Genomic DNA, 18,220 nt, shown 5'->3' with positions numbered 1-18,220 from the left:
GGGACTGGAACCCAGGTCTCCGACTCCTCACCCCTTGTTCTTTCCACTAGGTCACGCTGCTTTCCAATCAATTTCTTAAAGGGGACACAAAAACACAGTGAGGAGCGAGGCGCTCTCCGGATTGTTGAAAGCATGTAAGGGGCTGGGCCAGATGAGGAAGGAGGGTTAATCCGCAGAGGCCAAAAATCGTCCAAGTTTCGGAAGGGATCAGGCTTCGTCTCGTCCCCGGCCTCCTGGTACCTTGGGGGCTCCAAGCCTAGCTGCCTCTGAGATTGCAAGGAGCCGGGGCTGTCAGGAAAAAAACTAAAGGCGTTTGGGGAGGAACAGAGGAAGTGACAGGCGCAGCGGGAGAGCAGAAGAGGGAACGGGAGAAAGGGAGAGGGGATAAGGGGGGGAGGAGAGGAGGAGAGGGAAAGGGAGGGGGAAAGGAAAGGGAGAAAAAGAGAAAGGAGAAAGGAAAGGGAGAAGGGAGAGAGGGAAAAGGGGGAGGAGAGGGAAAGGGGAGGAAAGGGATAAAGGCGGGACAGAAAGGAGGAAAGGGAACGGGAGAAGGGAGGAAAGGGGAAGGGCGAAAGAAGGAGAGTGTGAGAAGGAAAGGGAGAAAGGAGGAAGGGGAGAGGAGAAGGGAGAAAGGATAGAGGAAGGGGGAGGGTGGAAGAGGGGAGAGAGGAGGAGAGGGAAAGGGAGGGGGGAAGGAGAGGGAGAAAGGAGGGACATAGAGAAAGGAGGAGAGGGAAAGGGAGAAAGGAGGAAGGGGGAGAGGGAAAGGGAGAAAGAGGGGAAGGGGGAGGAGAGGAAGAGAGGAGAAAGGAGGTGAAGGGACAGAGAGACAGGAGGAAAGGGAAAGGGAGAAAGGAGGAGGGACAGAGAAAGGAGGAGGGGGAAAGGGGGAGGAGAGGAAGAGGGGAGAGAGGAGGAGAAGGGACAGAGAGGAGGAACGGGAGAAAGGAGGAGGGACAGAGAAAGGAGGAGAGGGAAAGGGGAAAGGGGGAGGAGAGGAAGAGGGGAGAGAGGAGGAGAAGGGACAGAGGGACAGGAGGAAAGGGAGAAAGGAGGAGAGGGAAAGGGAGAAAGGGGGGAGAGGGCTAGGGCGAAGAGAAGGAGAGGAAAAGCGAGAAAGGGGAAGAGGAGCGGGTGGGAGGACTCCGGGAGGCGAAGGAGGGAGGGAAAGGGGGGGAGGGAAAGGGGGGAGGGAAAGGGGGGAGGGGGCTGCAGAACCCGAGGAGGAAGAGGAGGAGGAGGAGGAGGAGGAGGAGGAGGAGAAAAGGTGGGACCGAGGGCTGGACGAGGGAGTGTGACGTTGCGCTGAGCGGGACCTTATCAGCGGCGAGGCCGGGCCGGGGGCTGGGGGGTGGGAAAGGAGGGGAGGGGGGCGGCCGGCCGGGACCAGAGGACCACCGGGACCAGCGGGAGCAGAACCAGGAGCGGAGGGCCACCGCCGGGCCACCGCCGGGCGGATGCGGTAGCCTCGGGGCGGGGGCCATGAAGGCGAGGCCGGCGGCGGGGGGCGGCGAGCAGCAGGAGCAGCAGGAGCAGCAGGAGCAGCAGGCCTGGGGGCCGGAGCGCCGGAGGCCCCGGGAGCGGCTGGAGGCCACGCTGGCCGGCCTGGCCGAGCTCGACTACCTGCGGCAGCGCCAGGAGCTGCTGGTGCGGACCGCTCTGCGGAGCGCTCTGCCCGGCCCGGACGGGCCCCGGCACGGGCACGGGCACGGGCACGGGCACGGGCACGGGGCCCAGGACCCGCCGGCCCAGCCCGCCCACCGCACCCGGCTGGAGGAGAAGTTCCTGGAGGACAACATCCTGCTGCTGAGGAGACAGCTGGTGGGTACCCCCGCCCCCGCCCCCGCCCCCGCCGGGGCCCCTCCGACGGTGCCCTGGGGCGGGAGGGGCGGGGTGCGGGCTGACCTGCACCCGGGGGCACCTTGGAGACCCCCCTCCTGCCCAGCCCCACCCTTGGGCATCGGGCATCATCGGGCACCACCCCCCATTCACTCCTTCAATCGTGTCTGTGGACCGCTTACTTTCGTCCAGCTATCCATCCATCCATCCATCCATCCATCCATTCATTTAGTCGTATTTATTGAGCGCTTACTGTGTGCAGAGCACTGTACTAAGCGCTTGGGAAGTACAAGTTGGCAACATATAGAGACGGTGACGGTCCCTGCCCCACAACGGGCTCACAGTCTTTCCATCCATCCATCCATCCATCCATTCACTCATTCATTCCATCGTATTTATTGACCGCTTACGGTGTGCAGAGCACTGGCCTAAGCGCTTGGAAAGGACCATTCAGTAGTAAAGAGAGACAGTCCCGGCCCACAATGGGCTTACAGTCTGGAGGGGTTGTGGGGGGGGGGGGGGGAGGAAGACATCAAAACAAGTAAACTGTCATCAATGCAAATGAATAGAATTATAGATAATAATAATAATAATGTTGGTATGTGTTAAGCGCTTACTATGTGCCAAGCACTGTTCTAAGTGCTGGGGTAGATACAAGGCAATTAGGTTGCCCCACATGGGGCTCTTAGAGTCTTAATCCCCATTTTACAGATGAGGTAACTGAGGCCCAGAGAAGTGAAGTGGCTTGCTCAGGGTCACACAGCTAAGTGGTGGAGCCGGGATTAGAACCCACGACCTCTGACTCCCAAGCCCGGGCTCTTTCCACCAAGCCACGCTGCTGCTATACGTACATTAATGCTGTGGGGCAGGGACGGGGGGGGAAGAGCAAAGGGAGCGAGTTGAGGTGGCTCGGAGTGGAGGGGGTGCGGAGGAAAAGGGGGGCTTACTGTGTGCAAGCACTGGACTAAGCGCTTGGGAGAGGACAATACAGCAGTAAAGAGGGACACTCCCTGCCCACAACGAGCTCACAGTCTAGAGGGGAGACAGATATCAACTTAAATAAATGAAATGACAGCTAAACACCTAAGGGGAGAGGGGGGAAGAGATTCAGGAGGGAGTGGGAGGTGAGGAAAAGTGGGGCTTAGGCTGGGAAGGCCTCATGGAGGAGAGGGGCCTTCAGTAAGACCTTGAAGTGGGGTCTTGTTGCCAACTTGTACTTCCCAAGCGCTTAGTACAGTGCTCTGCACACAGTAAGCGCTCAATAAATACGATTGATTGATTGATTGAGAGTCAATGTCTGGCGGATTTGAGGAGGGAGGGGGCTCCTGGCCCAGAGGTAGGACGTGGGCAGGGGTCGGTGGTCATCCCTCTAAGATCCCTCCAATGCCCCAGAGATTTAGGAGGTGACGCAGTGGAGGGGGAGACCCGGGAAATGGGCTAGACTTTTGTTCCGGGGACGGACGGCCCTGGGTGCCCCCCGAAAATACCCGCCCAGGGAAGGAGAGGGCTGACCCCGGCCACCCGGGCTGACCCCTAGCCCGGGAGTCAGATATCGTGGGTTCTAATCCCGCCTCCGCCACATGTCTGCTGTGTGACCTTGGGCAAGTCACTTAACTTCTCTGAGCCTCAGTGACCTCATCTGTAAAATGGGGATTGACTGTGAGCCCCACGTGGGACAACTTAATCACCTTTTATCCCCCCCAGCGCTTAGAACAATGCTTCGCACATAGTAAGCACTTAACAAATGCCATTATTATTATTGGCTTCCAGCCTGCTAGGGCCCAGCGGGGCCGCGGCCTAATAATAATAATAATGATGCTATGTGTTAAGTGCTTACTACGTGCAGAGCACTGTTCTGAGCGCTGGGGGAGATCCAAGGTCATCAACCGGGGCTCACAGTCTTAATCCCCGTTTTACAGATGAGATAACTGAGGCCCAGAGAAGTGAAGTGTTATATGCTGCCGATTTGTACTTTAGTATAGTGGTCTAAACACAGTAAGCAGTCTTCTAGACTGTGAGACCGTGAGCCCACTGTTGGGTAGGGACCGTCTCTATATGTTGCCAACCTGGACTTCCCAAGCGCTTAGTCCAGTGCTCAGCACACAGTAAGCGCTCAATAAATACGATTGGTTGATTGATTAGTACAGTGCTCTGCACACAATAAGCGCTCAATAAATACGAGTGATCGAAAGAATGAATGAACAGTAAGCGCTCAATCAGTACCACTGAATGAATGAAAGTGATTTTGCCCAAAGTCATACAGCAGACAAGGGGCAGGGTCGGGATTAGAACCCACGTCCTCTGGCTCCCAAAGCCGGGCTCTTTCGTCTAAGCCACGTTTCTTCCAGGAGAGGCCCCAGGCCATCAGGCAGTGGAGGGATTTCATGCGTCCCCCTCGACGCCCCTGATTTAAACCAGATGCGCGCTGCGCCCTCTCCTCCGCGAGCACTAGGTGGCGCTGTGAGTGCGCGGAGAACTGGGTTCAAATCCTGCGCCCCCCCTTCCCAAGTGGGCAAGGCGTTTGACGCCTTTCCAGCCCCTCGTGGGCTCCCCTTACTCTCCCCAGCTGCTGCGGCCCTCCACCGGGAAGGCCGATCAATCAATCAATCAATCAATCAATCGTATTTATTTTTTTTAATGGCGTTTATTAAGCGCTTACTATGTGCGAAGCACTGTTCTAAGCGCTGGGGAGGTTACAAGGTGATCGAGTTGTCCCGCGGGGGGCTCACAGTCTTAATCCCCATTTTACAGGTGAGGTAACTGAGGCCCAGAGAAGTGAAGCGACTTGCCCAAGGTCACACAGCTGACAATTGGCAGAGCCGGGATTTGAACCCATGACCCCTGACTCCAAAGTCCGTGCTCTTTCCACTGAGCCATGCGGCTTCTCCACCGATTTGTACTTTAGTATAGTGCTCTAAACACAGTAAGCGGTCTTCTAGACTGTGAGACTGTGAGCCCACTGTTGGGTAGGGACCGTCTCTATATGTTGCCAACTTGGACTTCCCAAGTGCTTAGTCCAGTGCTCTGCATTTATTGAGCGCTTACCGTGTGCAGAGCACTGGACTAAGCACTTGGGAAGTCCAAGTTGGCAATCAATTAATCAACCAATCGTATTTATTGAGCGCTTACTGTGTGCAGAGCACTGGACTAAGCGCTTGGGAAGTCCAAGTCGGCGACATATAGAGACGGTCCCTACCCAACAGTGGGCTCACAGTCGAGAAGGGGGAGACAGAGAACAAAACCAAACATATTAACAAAATAAAATAAATAGAATAGATATGTACAAGTAAAATAAATAAATAAATAGAGTAATAAATATGTACAAACATATATACATATATACAGGTGCTGTGGGGAAGGGAAGGAGGTAAGACGGAGGGGATGGAGAGGAGGATGAGGGGAAGAGGAAGGAGGGGGCTCAGTCTGGGAAGGCCTCCTGGAGGAGGTGAGCTCTCAGTAGGGCCTTTGAAGGGAGGAAGAGAGCGAGCTTGGCGGATGGGCAGAGAGAGGGCATTCCAGGCCAGGGGGATGACGTGGGCCGGGGGTCGATGGCGGGACAGGCGAGAACGAGGCCTAACGGTGAGGAGATTAGGGGCGGAGGAGCGGAGGGTGCGGGCTGGGCTGCAGAAGGAAACCCAACTGAACAACTCCCGGAGACCCTGAGGTTGCACGCCAGGTGGTGAGGGGCACCGCAAAACCTAGGACAGACCAGTCTCCCCCAGCCTCCCCTCTCCACTGTGAGCCCACCGTTGGGTAGGGACCATCTCTATATGTTGCCAACTTGTACTTCCCAAGCGCCTAGTACAGTGCTCTGCACACAGTAAGGGCTCAATAAATACAATTGAATGAATGAATGAATAATAAGAAGAATAATATTTGTTATTAATAATAAAAGTAATTGTGGGTTTTGTTAAGCGCTTACTGTGTGGCTCAGTGGAAAGAGTCCGGGCTTTGGATTCAGAGGTCATGGGTTCAAATCCCAGCTCTGCCAGTTGTCAGCTGTATGACTCTGGGCAAGTCACTTAATTTCTCAGGGCCTCGGTTACCCCATCTGTAAAATGGGGATTAAGACTGTGAGCCCCCCGTGGGGCAACCTGATCACCTTGTAACCTCCCCGGCGCTTAGAACAGTGCTTTGCACATAGTAAGTGCTTAATGAATGCCATCATCATTATTATTATTATTATTATTATTATTATTATTATTATTATTATTATTATTATGTGCCAGGCACTGTCCTAAGCTCTGGGGTGGATACAAGCAAATCAGGTTCATTCATTCAGTCGTATTTATTGAGCACTTACTGTGTGCAGAGCACTGTACTAAGCACTTGGGAAGTACAAGACAGCAACATATAGAGACGGCCCCTACCCAACAATGGGCTCACAGTCCCGGTCCCACATGGGGTTTACAGTTTTAATCCCCATTTTACAGATGAGGGAACTGAGGCACAGAGGAGTGGAGTGACTTGCCCAAGGACACACAGCCTACAAGTGGCGGAGCCGGGATTAGAACCCATGACCTTCTTACTCCCAGGCCTCTGCTCTATCCACTAAACGCTTACTATGTGCCAAGCACTGTTCTAAGCACTGGGGTAGATACAAGGTAAACAGGTTGTCCCATGTGGGGCTCACAGCCCTGATCCCCATTTTACAGATGAGGTAACTGAGGCACAGAGCAGTTAAGTGACTTGTCCAAGGTCACACAGAAGCCAAGTGGCGGAGCCAGGATTAGAACCCATGTCCTCCGACTCCCAAGCCTGTGCTTTTTTCACTAAACCATGCTGTTTATCCCTTTAGTGTTCTTGGAATTGCTCTCCCGTCACCTCCATCTATTAGCGACCCGAGGGGTAAGAAGGTTTATGCCGAAAGCATCTGAGAGCCCAATGTTGGCCCAATTAGAGAAAGTGGATATCAACAAATGTGTCATTAAGGCGTTTTTATTTCCAACGTTGGGGAGCGAGCCGTGTCGGAAAATTATGCGCCCTGTCAGATTAGCAAGATGGTGAGGCGGGGTGATTTTAATATTCGTAGGTAGGACCATCTGCTCAGCCTCTCAACTGTGCGCGCTGGGCCTTCTGTACTTGTACAGATCTATTCTATTTATTTTATTTTGTTAGTCTGTTTGGTTTTGTTCTCTGTCTCCCCCTTTTAGACTGTGAGCCCACTGTTGGGTAGGGTACATATCTATTCTATTTATTTTATTTTCTTAGTATGTTTGGTTTTGTTCTCTTGTCTCCCCCTTTTAGACTGTGAGCCCACTGTTGGGTAGGGTACATATCTATTCTATTTATTTTATTTTGTTAATATGTTCGGTTTTGTTCTCTTGTCTCCCCCTTTTAGACTGTGAGCCCACTGTTGGGTAGGGTACATATCTATTCTATTTATTTTATTTTGTTAGTATGTTTGGTTTTGTTCTCTTGTCTCCCCCTTTTAGACTGTGAGCCCACTGTTGGGTAGGGTACCTATCTATTCTATTTATTTTATTTTGTTAGTATGTTTGGTTTTGTTCTCTGTCTCCCCCTTTTAGACTGTGAGCCCACTGTTGGGTAGGGTACCTATCTATTCTATTTATTTTATTTTGTTAGTATGTTTGGTTTTGTTCTCTGTCTCCCCCTTTTAGACTGTGAGCCCGCTGTTGGGTAGGGACTGTCTCTATATGTTACCAGGTTGTACTTCCCAAGCGCTTAGAGTGCTCTGCACACAGTAAGCGCTCAATAAATACTATTGATTGATTGATTGATTGATTGATCGTGCCCCCTAGAACTGTCTGAGGCGGAGAGATGCTGGCCTGCTGAGCCAGCTGCAGGAACTGGACAAACAGATCAGCGACCTCAGGCTGGACGGAGAAAAGACGGTGGAGGAGCGTCTGGAGACGGATAGTCGGCCCAGTTCAGGTAGAGTGCTCGCGTGGGAAACGGAAGCGCCGGAGGGACAGCGTGGCCCCGTGAGGCCGGAATCACGGGCCGCAGGAGTCGGCGGGGTCGGCCGCTGGTCCTTAGGGTCACCTTGGGCAACTCACTTCACCTCCCTCGGCCTCGGTTCCCCCATCTGTAAAGTGGGGGGAGGTTCCCTGCTGTCCCTCCCTCTTAAGCTGGGAGCCCCACATGGGGCAAGGACCGGATCGTATCCCGTAATCCATCAACCGTAATTATCAAGCTCTTACCGTGTGCGGAGCACTGTACCAAGCGCTTGGGAGAGTCCAGTAGGACAGAGTCGGTAGACGCTTTCCCCGTCCACGAGGAGCTTACGGGGGGAGGGAGACATTAATGTGAATTCATTCATTCATTCAATCGTATTTATTGAGCGCTTACTGTGTGCAGAGCACTGTACTAAGCGCTTGGGAAGTCCAAGTTGGCAACGTATAGAGACGGTCCCTACCCAACAGCGGGCTCACAGTCTAGAAGGGGAAGACAGAGAACAAAACAAAACACATTAACAAAATAAAATAAATAGAATAAATGCGTACAAATAAAATAGAGTGATATTTGAAGACCTTGAAGACTATTTGAATACTATTTGTAATATTATTATTAATATTATTGCAATATTATTATTGTAATATTGAGTAATATTTGAAGACTACTTGAAGACATAACTAAAACACACAGAGGTCTTTGATGGGAATGAAAAAGAAAACCACTTATCAAAAGAATAAGACAACCACGCATTGGAAAAAGACGGGGGAGCTGGCAGTTTCTGTGGAGGACAACTTGGGCCTTAGTGAAAGCAAAAAATGTACTGAATGAAAATAGCCTCAGAAGTCACAGTCTTCCTAAACCCAGACTACAATCTCTTCTTCCTCACCAAAACAAATGCAGGAATATATCTGCAACTACTCTAACGGGTGGGCGTTTTATGCAAAACAAACATTTGTGCATTTGGTTGTCAGGGAAGGGGGTGTTTCTTTTGAATGTTACAGATATGTACACAAGTGTCATGGGCCGAGGGTGGGGTGAATAAAGAGTGCAAATCCAAGGGCAAGGGTGATGCAGAAGGGAATGGGAGAATAATAATAATAATAATTTTGGTATTTGTTAAGCGCTATGTGCAAAGCACTGTTCTAAACGCTGGAAAGAGGAAACGAGAGCTTAGCCAGGAATATCTTGCTGCCCCAGCGTTTAGCACAGGGCTTGGCACCTAGTAAGTGCTGAATAAGTACCAGAATAGCAGTAATTTCTAGACTGTGAGCCCACTGTTGGGTAGGGACTGTCTCTATATGTTGCCAGCTTGTACTTCCCAAGCACTTAGTACAGTGCTCTGCATCATCATCATCATCATCATCATCAATCGTATTTATTGAGCGCTTACTGTGTGCAGAGCACTGGACTAAGCGCTTGGGAAGTACAAGTTGGCAACATATAGAGACAGTCCCTACCCAACAGTGGGCTCACAGTCTAAAAGCACACAGTAAGCGCTCAATAAATACGATTGATTGATTGATTAATTATTCCCCCCCCTCGGTTTCCACGTGGCCCGTGGATTATTAAGGAAGTCCTTTGCCAAAGCAGACAAAGAGGCGAATCCACTCGTTCCCTCAGAAGGACTGAGTGACGGCAGAGATGGAGCCTCCTGCAATTCCCCATGTGGGAAAAAGAAAAGCTGCCGTTCTCATTTCTGAAAAGCATAGTCTGACCTTTGATCCAGAAGCGTCCCCTGGGTCCCCTGGGCCTGGAAACCGGTAACACCTCAGCTTCCTGAGGCCACTTCAAAGTTACCGGCCATTTGCCTCCGAAACAGACTTCTCGGGGCGGTGGGGGAGACAATTACTCTCCTTTGAGCCCCCTCAGGACTCCAGCCCATGGCCTCTGGACAGATCTGAGTGTCTCTTGTGGAGCAGCTCTCTTCCTAGATTGGCTGGGCATCAGGAGGTGGTGGATTTGGGGGACTTTCTCGCCTCCATCCTCACCCCCAGCTCCCGCAGGCTGTAGGAACAAAGCTCACGTTGTCCCCAACTCTGAACCTCTCCCTGTCCTAGGGGCCAACTGTTTCCCCTTGTTCAAAGCCGGCCGGTTCCCTAACGGTGTCTGCATTCTCCGCGTCAGGGTTTTACGAGCTGAGTGACGGCACTTCCGGATCCCTCTCCAATTCCTCCAACTCCGTCTTCAGCGAGTGCTTATCCAGTTGCCCTTCCAGCTCCTGTTTCTGCAGCCCTTTGGAGACGTCCTTGAATCTGTCAGATGGGCGGCCCAAGTCTGCAGGTGAGAGCCACGGTCAGAGGCCCAGGGGCCCGGCACTGAAACGCGGCGAACCATCCTGGGATCGGGATGGAGCATGACGGAAGGGTCCGGAAACGTTCTCCCCGCGCGTAGCGAGTCTACAACGTGAACTCCCCCCACCCCCGTTGGCACAGGTGGTCCCCTTGGATGTGGTGCCTTATTATTATTATTTATTATTATTACCCTGCTTCGTTGCCAGGCCTCTGCCTCAGCCTTACTGATCTGTACAGCGGAGGACTCTGGGACAACAGGGGCTTGTGAAAATTCACCTAAATAACAGTGAACTGCGAGGTGGACACAACAGTGTGACACAAAAATTTGTACTTAGCAATGCCATGCGCGGGGCTACCCTGCGACCCGTCCACTCTCAATGAATGGAAGGTTACTCTAAAGTTACTCTGAAAGTGCCCTTTCCGCAATGAGAGCATCGTCAAGATCACAGCCCGTGTGACAGGGGAAGAGCCCGTATTAGTCCTCGTGGCTAAAGGGGTCTAGAAGCAGCGTGGCTCAGTGGAAAGAGCCCGGGCTTGGGAGTCAAAGGTCATGAGTTGAAAGGGCATGGGCTTTGGAGTCAGCGGTCATGGGTTCGAATCCCGGCTCCGCCACTTGTCAGCTGTGTGACTTTGGACAAGTCACTTCTCTTTGCCTCAGTTCCCTCATCTGTAAAATGGGGGTTAAAACTGTGAGCCCCCCGTGGGACAACCTCATCACCTTGTAACCTCCCCAGCGCTTAGAACAGTGCTTTGCACATAGTAAGCGCTTAATAAATGCTACCATTATTATTATTATTATTATTATTATGAGTTCAAATCCCGGCTCCGCCGCTTGTCAGCTGTGTGATTTGGGGCAAGTCACTTAACTTCTCTCTGCCTCAGTTACCTCATCTGTAAAATGGGGTTTAAGATTGTGAGCCCCACATGGGACAACTTGATCACCTTGTATCCGCCGCAGCACTTAGAACAGTGCTTTGCACATAATAAGCGCTTAACAAATACCAAAATTATTATTATTATTATTATTAAATAAACCAGTGGGGTCCAGGGATGGTTCCAGAAGCTGTTTATGTGCTTTTCTGAACCCGAACCAGCTGTTGCGAAAAGCTGCGTCTCATCCACTTGAGAACCTGATGCCTCATCTCCAAGAGGCTGGGGTTTCTATGAGCCAGAGGGAAGCAGCGTGACTTAGTGGAAAAACCCCTGGCGTGGGAGTCAGAGGGTCTGAATTCTAATCCTGGCTCTGCCGCTTGTCTGCTGTGTGACCTTGGGCAAGTCACTTTACTTACGTACTTTAGTTTCCTCATCTTCAAAATGGGGATTCAATACCTGCCCTCCCTCCTACTCAGACTGCGAGCCCTCTGTGGGACCTGATTATCTTGAATCTACTCCAGCACGTAATATACTGCTTTACACATAGTAAGCACTTAACAAATGCCCCTATTATTAGTAGTAGTAATTACTAATTAGTACATACTATTATTATTACTACTACTACTAATGATGGCATTTATTAAGCACTTACTATATGCAAAGTACTGTTCTAAGTGCTGGGGAGGTTACAAGGTGATCAGGTTGTCCCACGGGGGGCTCACAGTCTTCATCCCCATTTGACAGATGAGGTAACTGAGGCCCAGAGAAGTGAAGTGACTTGCCCAGAGTCACACAGCTGACAATTGGCAGAGCTGAGATTTGAACCCCTGACCTCTGACTCCAAAGCCCGTGCTCTTTCCACTGAGCCACGCTGCTTCCCAATAATAATAATAATAATAATAATAATAATAATAATAATAATAATATATATATATATATATATATATATATATAATAACAACAACAGGGGCTTGTGAAAATTCACCTAAATAACAGTGAAGTGCAAGGTGGACACAACAGTATGACACAAAAATTTATACTTAGCAATGCCATGCGTGGGGCTACCCTGCGACCCGTCCACTCTCAGTGAATCGAAGGTTACTCTAAAGTTACTCTGAAAGTGCCTTTTCCACGATGAGAGGATCTTCAAGATCACAGCCCCTGTGTGACAGGGGAAGACAATATACATATCATACATATTATATTATATATAATGTGCAATATATATACTATACTAATAATAACAATAATATTGTTATTATTATTAATAATAATAATACTAGCCTAGTGTGTTTGGTGGGCCTAGAAGGCCCCAACAGTTGAGGAAAATCGGCCCAGGTTAGGATTGTTACCTTTCTAAAGTGAAGAAAAAATCTCAGGGTGAAGCTGTAGGAGAGTTAGTGCACTGATTAATGCCCTCTGGGTTGGAATGCCAATTTGCCATGCACCCCCAGATGCCCCCTCACCAGTGCCATTGGTGAACAGGGACCACTGTCATAGGGAGATGCGGGGGACTAGATGCCCTCTCAAAGCATTTTCTTAACCGCCACACTAGCGATGCTTTCCACCTTGCTTGGGTCGAGATTCATTCATTCATTTATTCAATCATATTTATTGAGCGCTTACTGTGTGCAGAGCACTGTACAAAGCTCTTGGGAAGTACAAGTAGGCAACATCTAGAGACGGTTCCTACCAAACAATGGGCTTACAGTCTAGAAGGGGGAGTAGAGCACGGGCCTGGGGGTCAGAAGGTCATACCTCCTTCCCTTCCCCACAGCACCTGTATATATGTATATATGTTTGTACTTATTTGTTACTCTATTTATTTATTTATTTATTTATTTATTTTACTTGTACATATCTATTCTATTTATTTTATTTTGTTAGTATGTTTGGTTTTGTTCTCTGTCTCCCCCTTTTAGACTGTGAGCCCACTGTTGGGTAGGGACTGTCTCTAGATGTTGCCAACTTGTACTTCCCAAGCGCTTAGTACAGTGCTCTGCACACAGTAAGCGCTCAATAAATACGATTGATGATGATGATGATGATGGTGATCCTGGCCCTGCCACCTGTCTGCTGGCTGACCTTGGGCAAATCACTTAACTTCTCTGTACCTCAGTTACCTCATCTGTAAAAATGGGGATCAAGATTGTGTGCCCCATAAGGGACATGGACTGTGTCCAACTTGATTACCTTGTATCTACCCCAGTGTTTAGAACAGTGCTTGGCACATAGTAAGCGCTTAACAAATACCACAATTATCATTCTTATAAAAACTGAGACAGTTAAATCCAGGGCATAAGGCTTCTAGACCCATGGATGTGTCCAACCTGATTACCTTGTATCTACCCCAATGTTTAGAACAGTGCTTGGCTCATAGTAAGCGCCTAACAAATGCCACAATTATCATTCTTATAAAAACAGGCAGTAAAGTCCAGGGGATAAGGCTTCTAGACCCAACTCTGGCCCTATCCTGCTGTGTGACCTGGGCCAATCGCTCCGTTTTTCTCATCCTTAGTTTCTTCATCATTTAAATGGGGGTGATATGCCCTGCTTCTTTCTGCCTCCTAGGGATGTTGTGAGGGATGAATGAGACCGGTGGTGTGAGGATACTCTGGGAAAATCAAAGCACCTGATGCATTCCAGAAGGCATTAGAACCCAGGACCTCAGACTTGGCTTCCCTTTTGGGTAGGCCCTGGAAGAAAGGTGGAGGATAGTGAATGCTAGGCTGACCCTGTTTACCTTAGATCCTTGAAAAGAGTCAACTAATCCTCATCCCCCTCTGCTCTGGGCCCCCTCCTCCCTGGGGCTGCTGAGGTGGAGCAGGGGGGGATACCGAGGATTGGGGGTGGGGTGGACAGCGGGCCGCCTCTTTGTTGTATTTGGGAAAAGGAAACCCGAGGTCGAGTTTCCAAATGGTTCGACCCTGTGGTGTGAGAGCAATTAGGCGGGAGGGCATGTTTTGATTTTTGACTTGCTGGCTTTATGGAAAGGGCTTGTGTGCGGAGACTTTAATCCTGCCTAATTTGGGAGGATCGACCAAAACCGAGGGACCTTAATGACAGTTGTGAGGGAGGATTACAGAGCGGTTTTCACCGCCAAATTTGTTTCCACTGAAGAACCGGAATGGGGACTTGCGGCCCCTTCGCCCCCTACCCCCTCTACCTTGATGTGTAGAATCGGTGGTCGCTTCCAAATAGTCTTCCTCTTCTCGGCCCCCGGCGGGAAAGGAGATGAGAATGATGGCCATTTTCTCGGTGATTAAACATGCCGGGCATCTTGGTCTCTGAGTATCAGGGCTTTTTGAAACAAGGATCAAACACTCTGTTTCGGCTTCGGGTATTTAAGAAAGCGGCCTCCTCCAAAGGGACGGATCCCAACAGATTGCTTTTATTAACTTTCCAGAGAGTCCCGGCGAACTGTTGTTTAGTGTCTCGGGCCCACCCGCTCCATCTTCGGGGGGAGATTTTGCTGTCTGACTGGTTTCTGTGCCCTCCCGTTGGGCAGTGGGCAACGAGCCTGGAACGCCGGGGCTCCGGGGGATCGTTTGGCTACAGGAAACCGTGGTAGGGAAGAGGTGGAGAGGCTTTGGGGTCAATCCCCAGCTATGGGGAGCGGTGGGAGAGCCGCAAAATGGAAGAAGAATGGCCAGCTTCTTTGAAAACTGCAAAGCATATCTCCTTTCTCCCCTCCCTGGTCCACCAAAGGAGTCTGGGAATCTGCAGCTAAAAATAACTCAGAACATCAAGAGTTCTTCAAAGCTCAGGGAAGGCGAAGTTAGTAGAGAGGCTAGGACTCTTCTTCCCACTTCCCCGCTTCCAGGTTCCCATCCCCATCAAGACAGAGGGCCGAGAGGCAGCCGTGCCCTCGACGTCTTCTCCGTCGGCAACCCCTGGACCTGCGTCGGGGTGACCCGCGGCCGATGGGGGCTTCCTCTCGGACGGGCCGAGCTGGGGCCCTGACAGATGGAAGGTCGGTTTGGTCGACTCGTGTCTTTTCGTCTCTTGCAGATCTCGTCGGGTGGCTGGACTGTAGAGAAGGCCAGTGTGAAGAGCAGGTGTCTGGGGGCTGGACGGTGAGCGGCTGCTCACCGTCCAGCCCCCGGGCCGATTCCCTCGACGTCGTGGCTGATGTGAACCCCAAGTTCCAGTGTGACTTGGTGTCCAAGAACGGGAACGACGTTTACCGCTACCCCAGCCCGCTCCATGCCGTGGCGGTGCAGAGCCCCATGTTCCTCCTCCCGGTCCCCCCCCGGCGGCCCCCTGAGGGAGGGGGAGCAGCCGGGCCTCGGGGCCGGGGACCCCCGCCTCGGAGCTGAGCCGCCCGCCGCTGCCGCCCACCCGGACGACGCCTTCCTCCTCTCCCCGAGCGCTTCCTGGCCGGCCCCCGGCCCCCCGTCCAGTCAGAAGATGGCGGGCTACATCCTGAGTCTGGTCCAGAGAAAGGTGCAGCCGGTGCGGACTAACAAGCCGCGGACCAGCGTCAGCGCGGACCCGGCCAAGGCCGTCCTGCGCCACGGGAGCGGGTGTGTGCGGCAGGCCGGCGGGGGACCCCTGGCCCACGGCGGCCACCTGCCCGGTGCCCGCCCTGCCTCAGAGACCGCTGCCTTCTCCTCCCCCCAGCCCAGGCCGTGGGCCCGAGAGCCCCACGGTGAGCCGCCCGAGAACAGGAGGGCCCCAGCAGGCTGCCCCGCCGGCACTCCCGGCGAGCCCCAGGGCGCCAAGCACACCACCCCGGAGCTCCCCCGTGGCTCCACTCCTGGGCCGGGGGATGTCCCGAAGGAGAGCCCTCCACCCTTCCCTGCCTCTCCCAAGGAGAGCCCCGGCCGCAGCCTGGCCCCCCTGCCCGAGAACAGGGCGGTCCAACCGCCCAAGAGGGCACCCTCGAAGGACGGCGGCCAGGGAGCGCCTCGGCCGGTGTCACCGGCTCCCGCACCAGTCCTCCCTCTGGCTCCCGCTCCGGCCCCCATTCCGGCCCCCGCTCTGGCCCGCCTACCAGAGGAGAGGCCCACGGTGGAGTCCAAGAGCCAGGCGTCTCCCCCACGGAGCCCAGGCGCGGGCCGGCCAAGGAAGGGTCCGTCCACCACAGGGCCACAGAGGAGCACCCGGCCACCCCAAAGCAGCAGGCACGTGAGGGGCTCAAGAAGCTCCACGCCGAAGGTCAGGGCGCCCACGCTTCCCTCGGCGGTCAGCGGTGCCCAGGCCGTACGTGAAAAGAGCAGGGTAGGGGCCCGGAAGGGCCGTCTCCCCGACGACTCGGATACAAACCGGAGATCCAAGAAGCCTTTGGCGAGGGGCCGGAGGGCCGGGGGCGTCCCGCCAGAGCCCGGCCACCCTGGCAGATCCCTGGGCGCCCAGCGGTCGGGGACCAGGGCCCACGGTCCCAGCCGAGACGCGTTGGTGGCCAAGCCCAAGCACAAAAGGGCCGACTACCAACGGTGGCGGCCACCGGCCGAGGCCTCCTTCGAAGATGCTCTGCGCAGGGCCCGGAGGAACCGCCGGGAGGGCATGGCGGTGGCCCTGCCGGGACGCGGCCCGCCGCCTCCCCTCGCCAGCCCCTACGCCTTCGTGGCCAGCGACTCCGAGTATTCGGCCGAGTGCGAGTCGCTCTTCCACTCGACCGTGGTGGACACGAGCGAGGACGAGCGGAGCAACTATACCACCAACTGCTTCGGGGACAGCGAGTCGAGCGTGAGCGAGGCGGAGTTTGGGGGCGACAGCACGACCTCCAGTGACTCGGAGGAGAGCGGGGGGCTCCTCTGGTCCCAGTTGGTCCAGACCCTCCCCGAGCTGCCCGACCGCCCCGCCGAGACCTTCGTCAAGATCAAGGCGTCACACAATCTCAAGAAGAAGATCCTTCGCTTCCGGTCTGGCTCTCTCAAGTTGATGACGACCGTCTGAGGGGCTCGGCGGGGGGCCCGGGCGGGAGGGGAGGGGGGGTACGCCCTTGCCCCACGCCCTGCCTTTTCTGACCGAATTTAAGAGGAAGGAGGGTCAGGTCTCATCTCCTCAGGCCCCCGTTGTCCAAAGCCCTTGAGGGGAGAGATCGGGACCGTCTCGAACCTTATCCGGACGGGAGAGGGTGTGCCCCATGCGCGATGATGTGTTGCTTCCAATCCCGCTCAGGGGAAGTCCAGCCTTGTGGGTTCAACGGAGGGGACACGGGCTCCACGCTTTGCTGCCTCTTACCCAGAGAAGGGCCGTCACGGGGAGCCATGCGAAGGAGGCGACCGGACGGCCCGGAGCTGTTTGCCATCGTCTCCTCGGGGCCCTCCCTGAGTCAGAAGCGGTTGGCAGCGGCCTGGGACGGTTTGGTTTCCGACCTTTTCCCTTCTCTGTCCTTTCTCGCCCAGTCCCTGTATTGATCTGGGTCCTGTCCGCTGAGCTGCACGGCCCAGACACATGGGGGTTGGATCTGGGGGGGGGGGAGCAGAAAGGGGGTGCCGTCCGGAACCCATCTGCCCACCGACGACTTTCGGCCATAGTTTGGACTCGCCTGGTCCCATCTGCCTGGAGCGTGGGCACTGGCTAGTATTTCCATCCAAACAACTGGTCGCCCCCCAGGGAAGATTGGCCCTCGGAGATCCCGTAGCTTTTGGATTCCTCCGGTCAACCGGCCTGGCCAGCTCTCCTCGAGGCCCGGATCGTGTTTGTGCAATGCTCCCGGATCGCGGGGGGCTGCGGGGAGGAGGGTTTTATTTACTACTCTGCAAACTGTATCGTGTAAAAATCGCTTTCTCCCAACATATGCATGTCAGTGCGTGAGTGGTGTTTGTCTGCCGTGCCTGTCGACGTCGAGTTACCATGCAACGTAAGCCGTGTGCGTTTTTATATATCATTGTGTAAATTAATAGAACCCATTATACACTGTAATAAACAGTCTGTTTCAGTGCCGTTAAGTTTGTTACCGCTGTATAAAACCAGATGTGGGAAGCCACAAAGGCCCAACTCGTGGAGATTGCCGGCGGTGAGGCGAACCGAACGGGAGAGACTGTCTGACTGTCTTCCTTCTGTCCTCATTGGAACAGGTAGCCGCAGAGAAAGAAAAGGTAGCTTTTTTGCTTTGTCACCTTAAATATGGCATCCTCTGAATTTAGGATAGGATCTGGTCTGATGTTGAGTAGTTTTCCCCCAGGGATGGAGTGAATAATGAAAGGAGCTACTCCTCTGCTCCCGGTTTTTGCTAGGAAGCGTGTCCAGGACGCGTGTAGGGAGGTTCTCAGTGACCAGGGTTTGGAGCCATTCGGGTTAGGGAGCAGAGTGGTCTCATCCCTCTCTTCTTGGACTCTCCTCTCCCC

At 53.4% G+C, this 18,220-nt stretch overlaps 1 protein-coding gene across 1 annotated transcript in view; it reads left to right on the top strand.

The window, feature by feature from the left end:
- Positions 1-16,832, top strand: part of DACT1 (dishevelled binding antagonist of beta catenin 1) — a 30,609-nt gene extending 13,777 nt beyond the window's left edge. Inside the window, 5 exon segments of the mRNA XM_038756697.1 lie at positions 1,528-1,821; positions 7,602-7,734; positions 9,883-10,038; positions 14,934-15,172; positions 15,174-16,832. Of these exon segments, the coding sequence (XP_038612625.1) occupies positions 1,528-1,821; positions 7,602-7,734; positions 9,883-10,038; positions 14,934-15,172; positions 15,174-16,823 (2,472 nt within the window). The 3' untranslated portion in view covers positions 16,824-16,832.
- The last annotated feature ends 1,388 nt before the right edge of the window (positions 16,833-18,220 follow it).

The sequence above is a fragment of the Tachyglossus aculeatus genome, chromosome 14 (genome assembly GCF_015852505.1).
Source record: "Tachyglossus aculeatus isolate mTacAcu1 chromosome 14, mTacAcu1.pri, whole genome shotgun sequence".
Lineage (NCBI taxonomy): Eukaryota > Metazoa > Chordata > Mammalia > Monotremata > Tachyglossidae > Tachyglossus > Tachyglossus aculeatus.
Note: the sequence above shows the minus strand (reverse complement) of the source record. Positions and strands in the feature narration are given on the sequence as shown.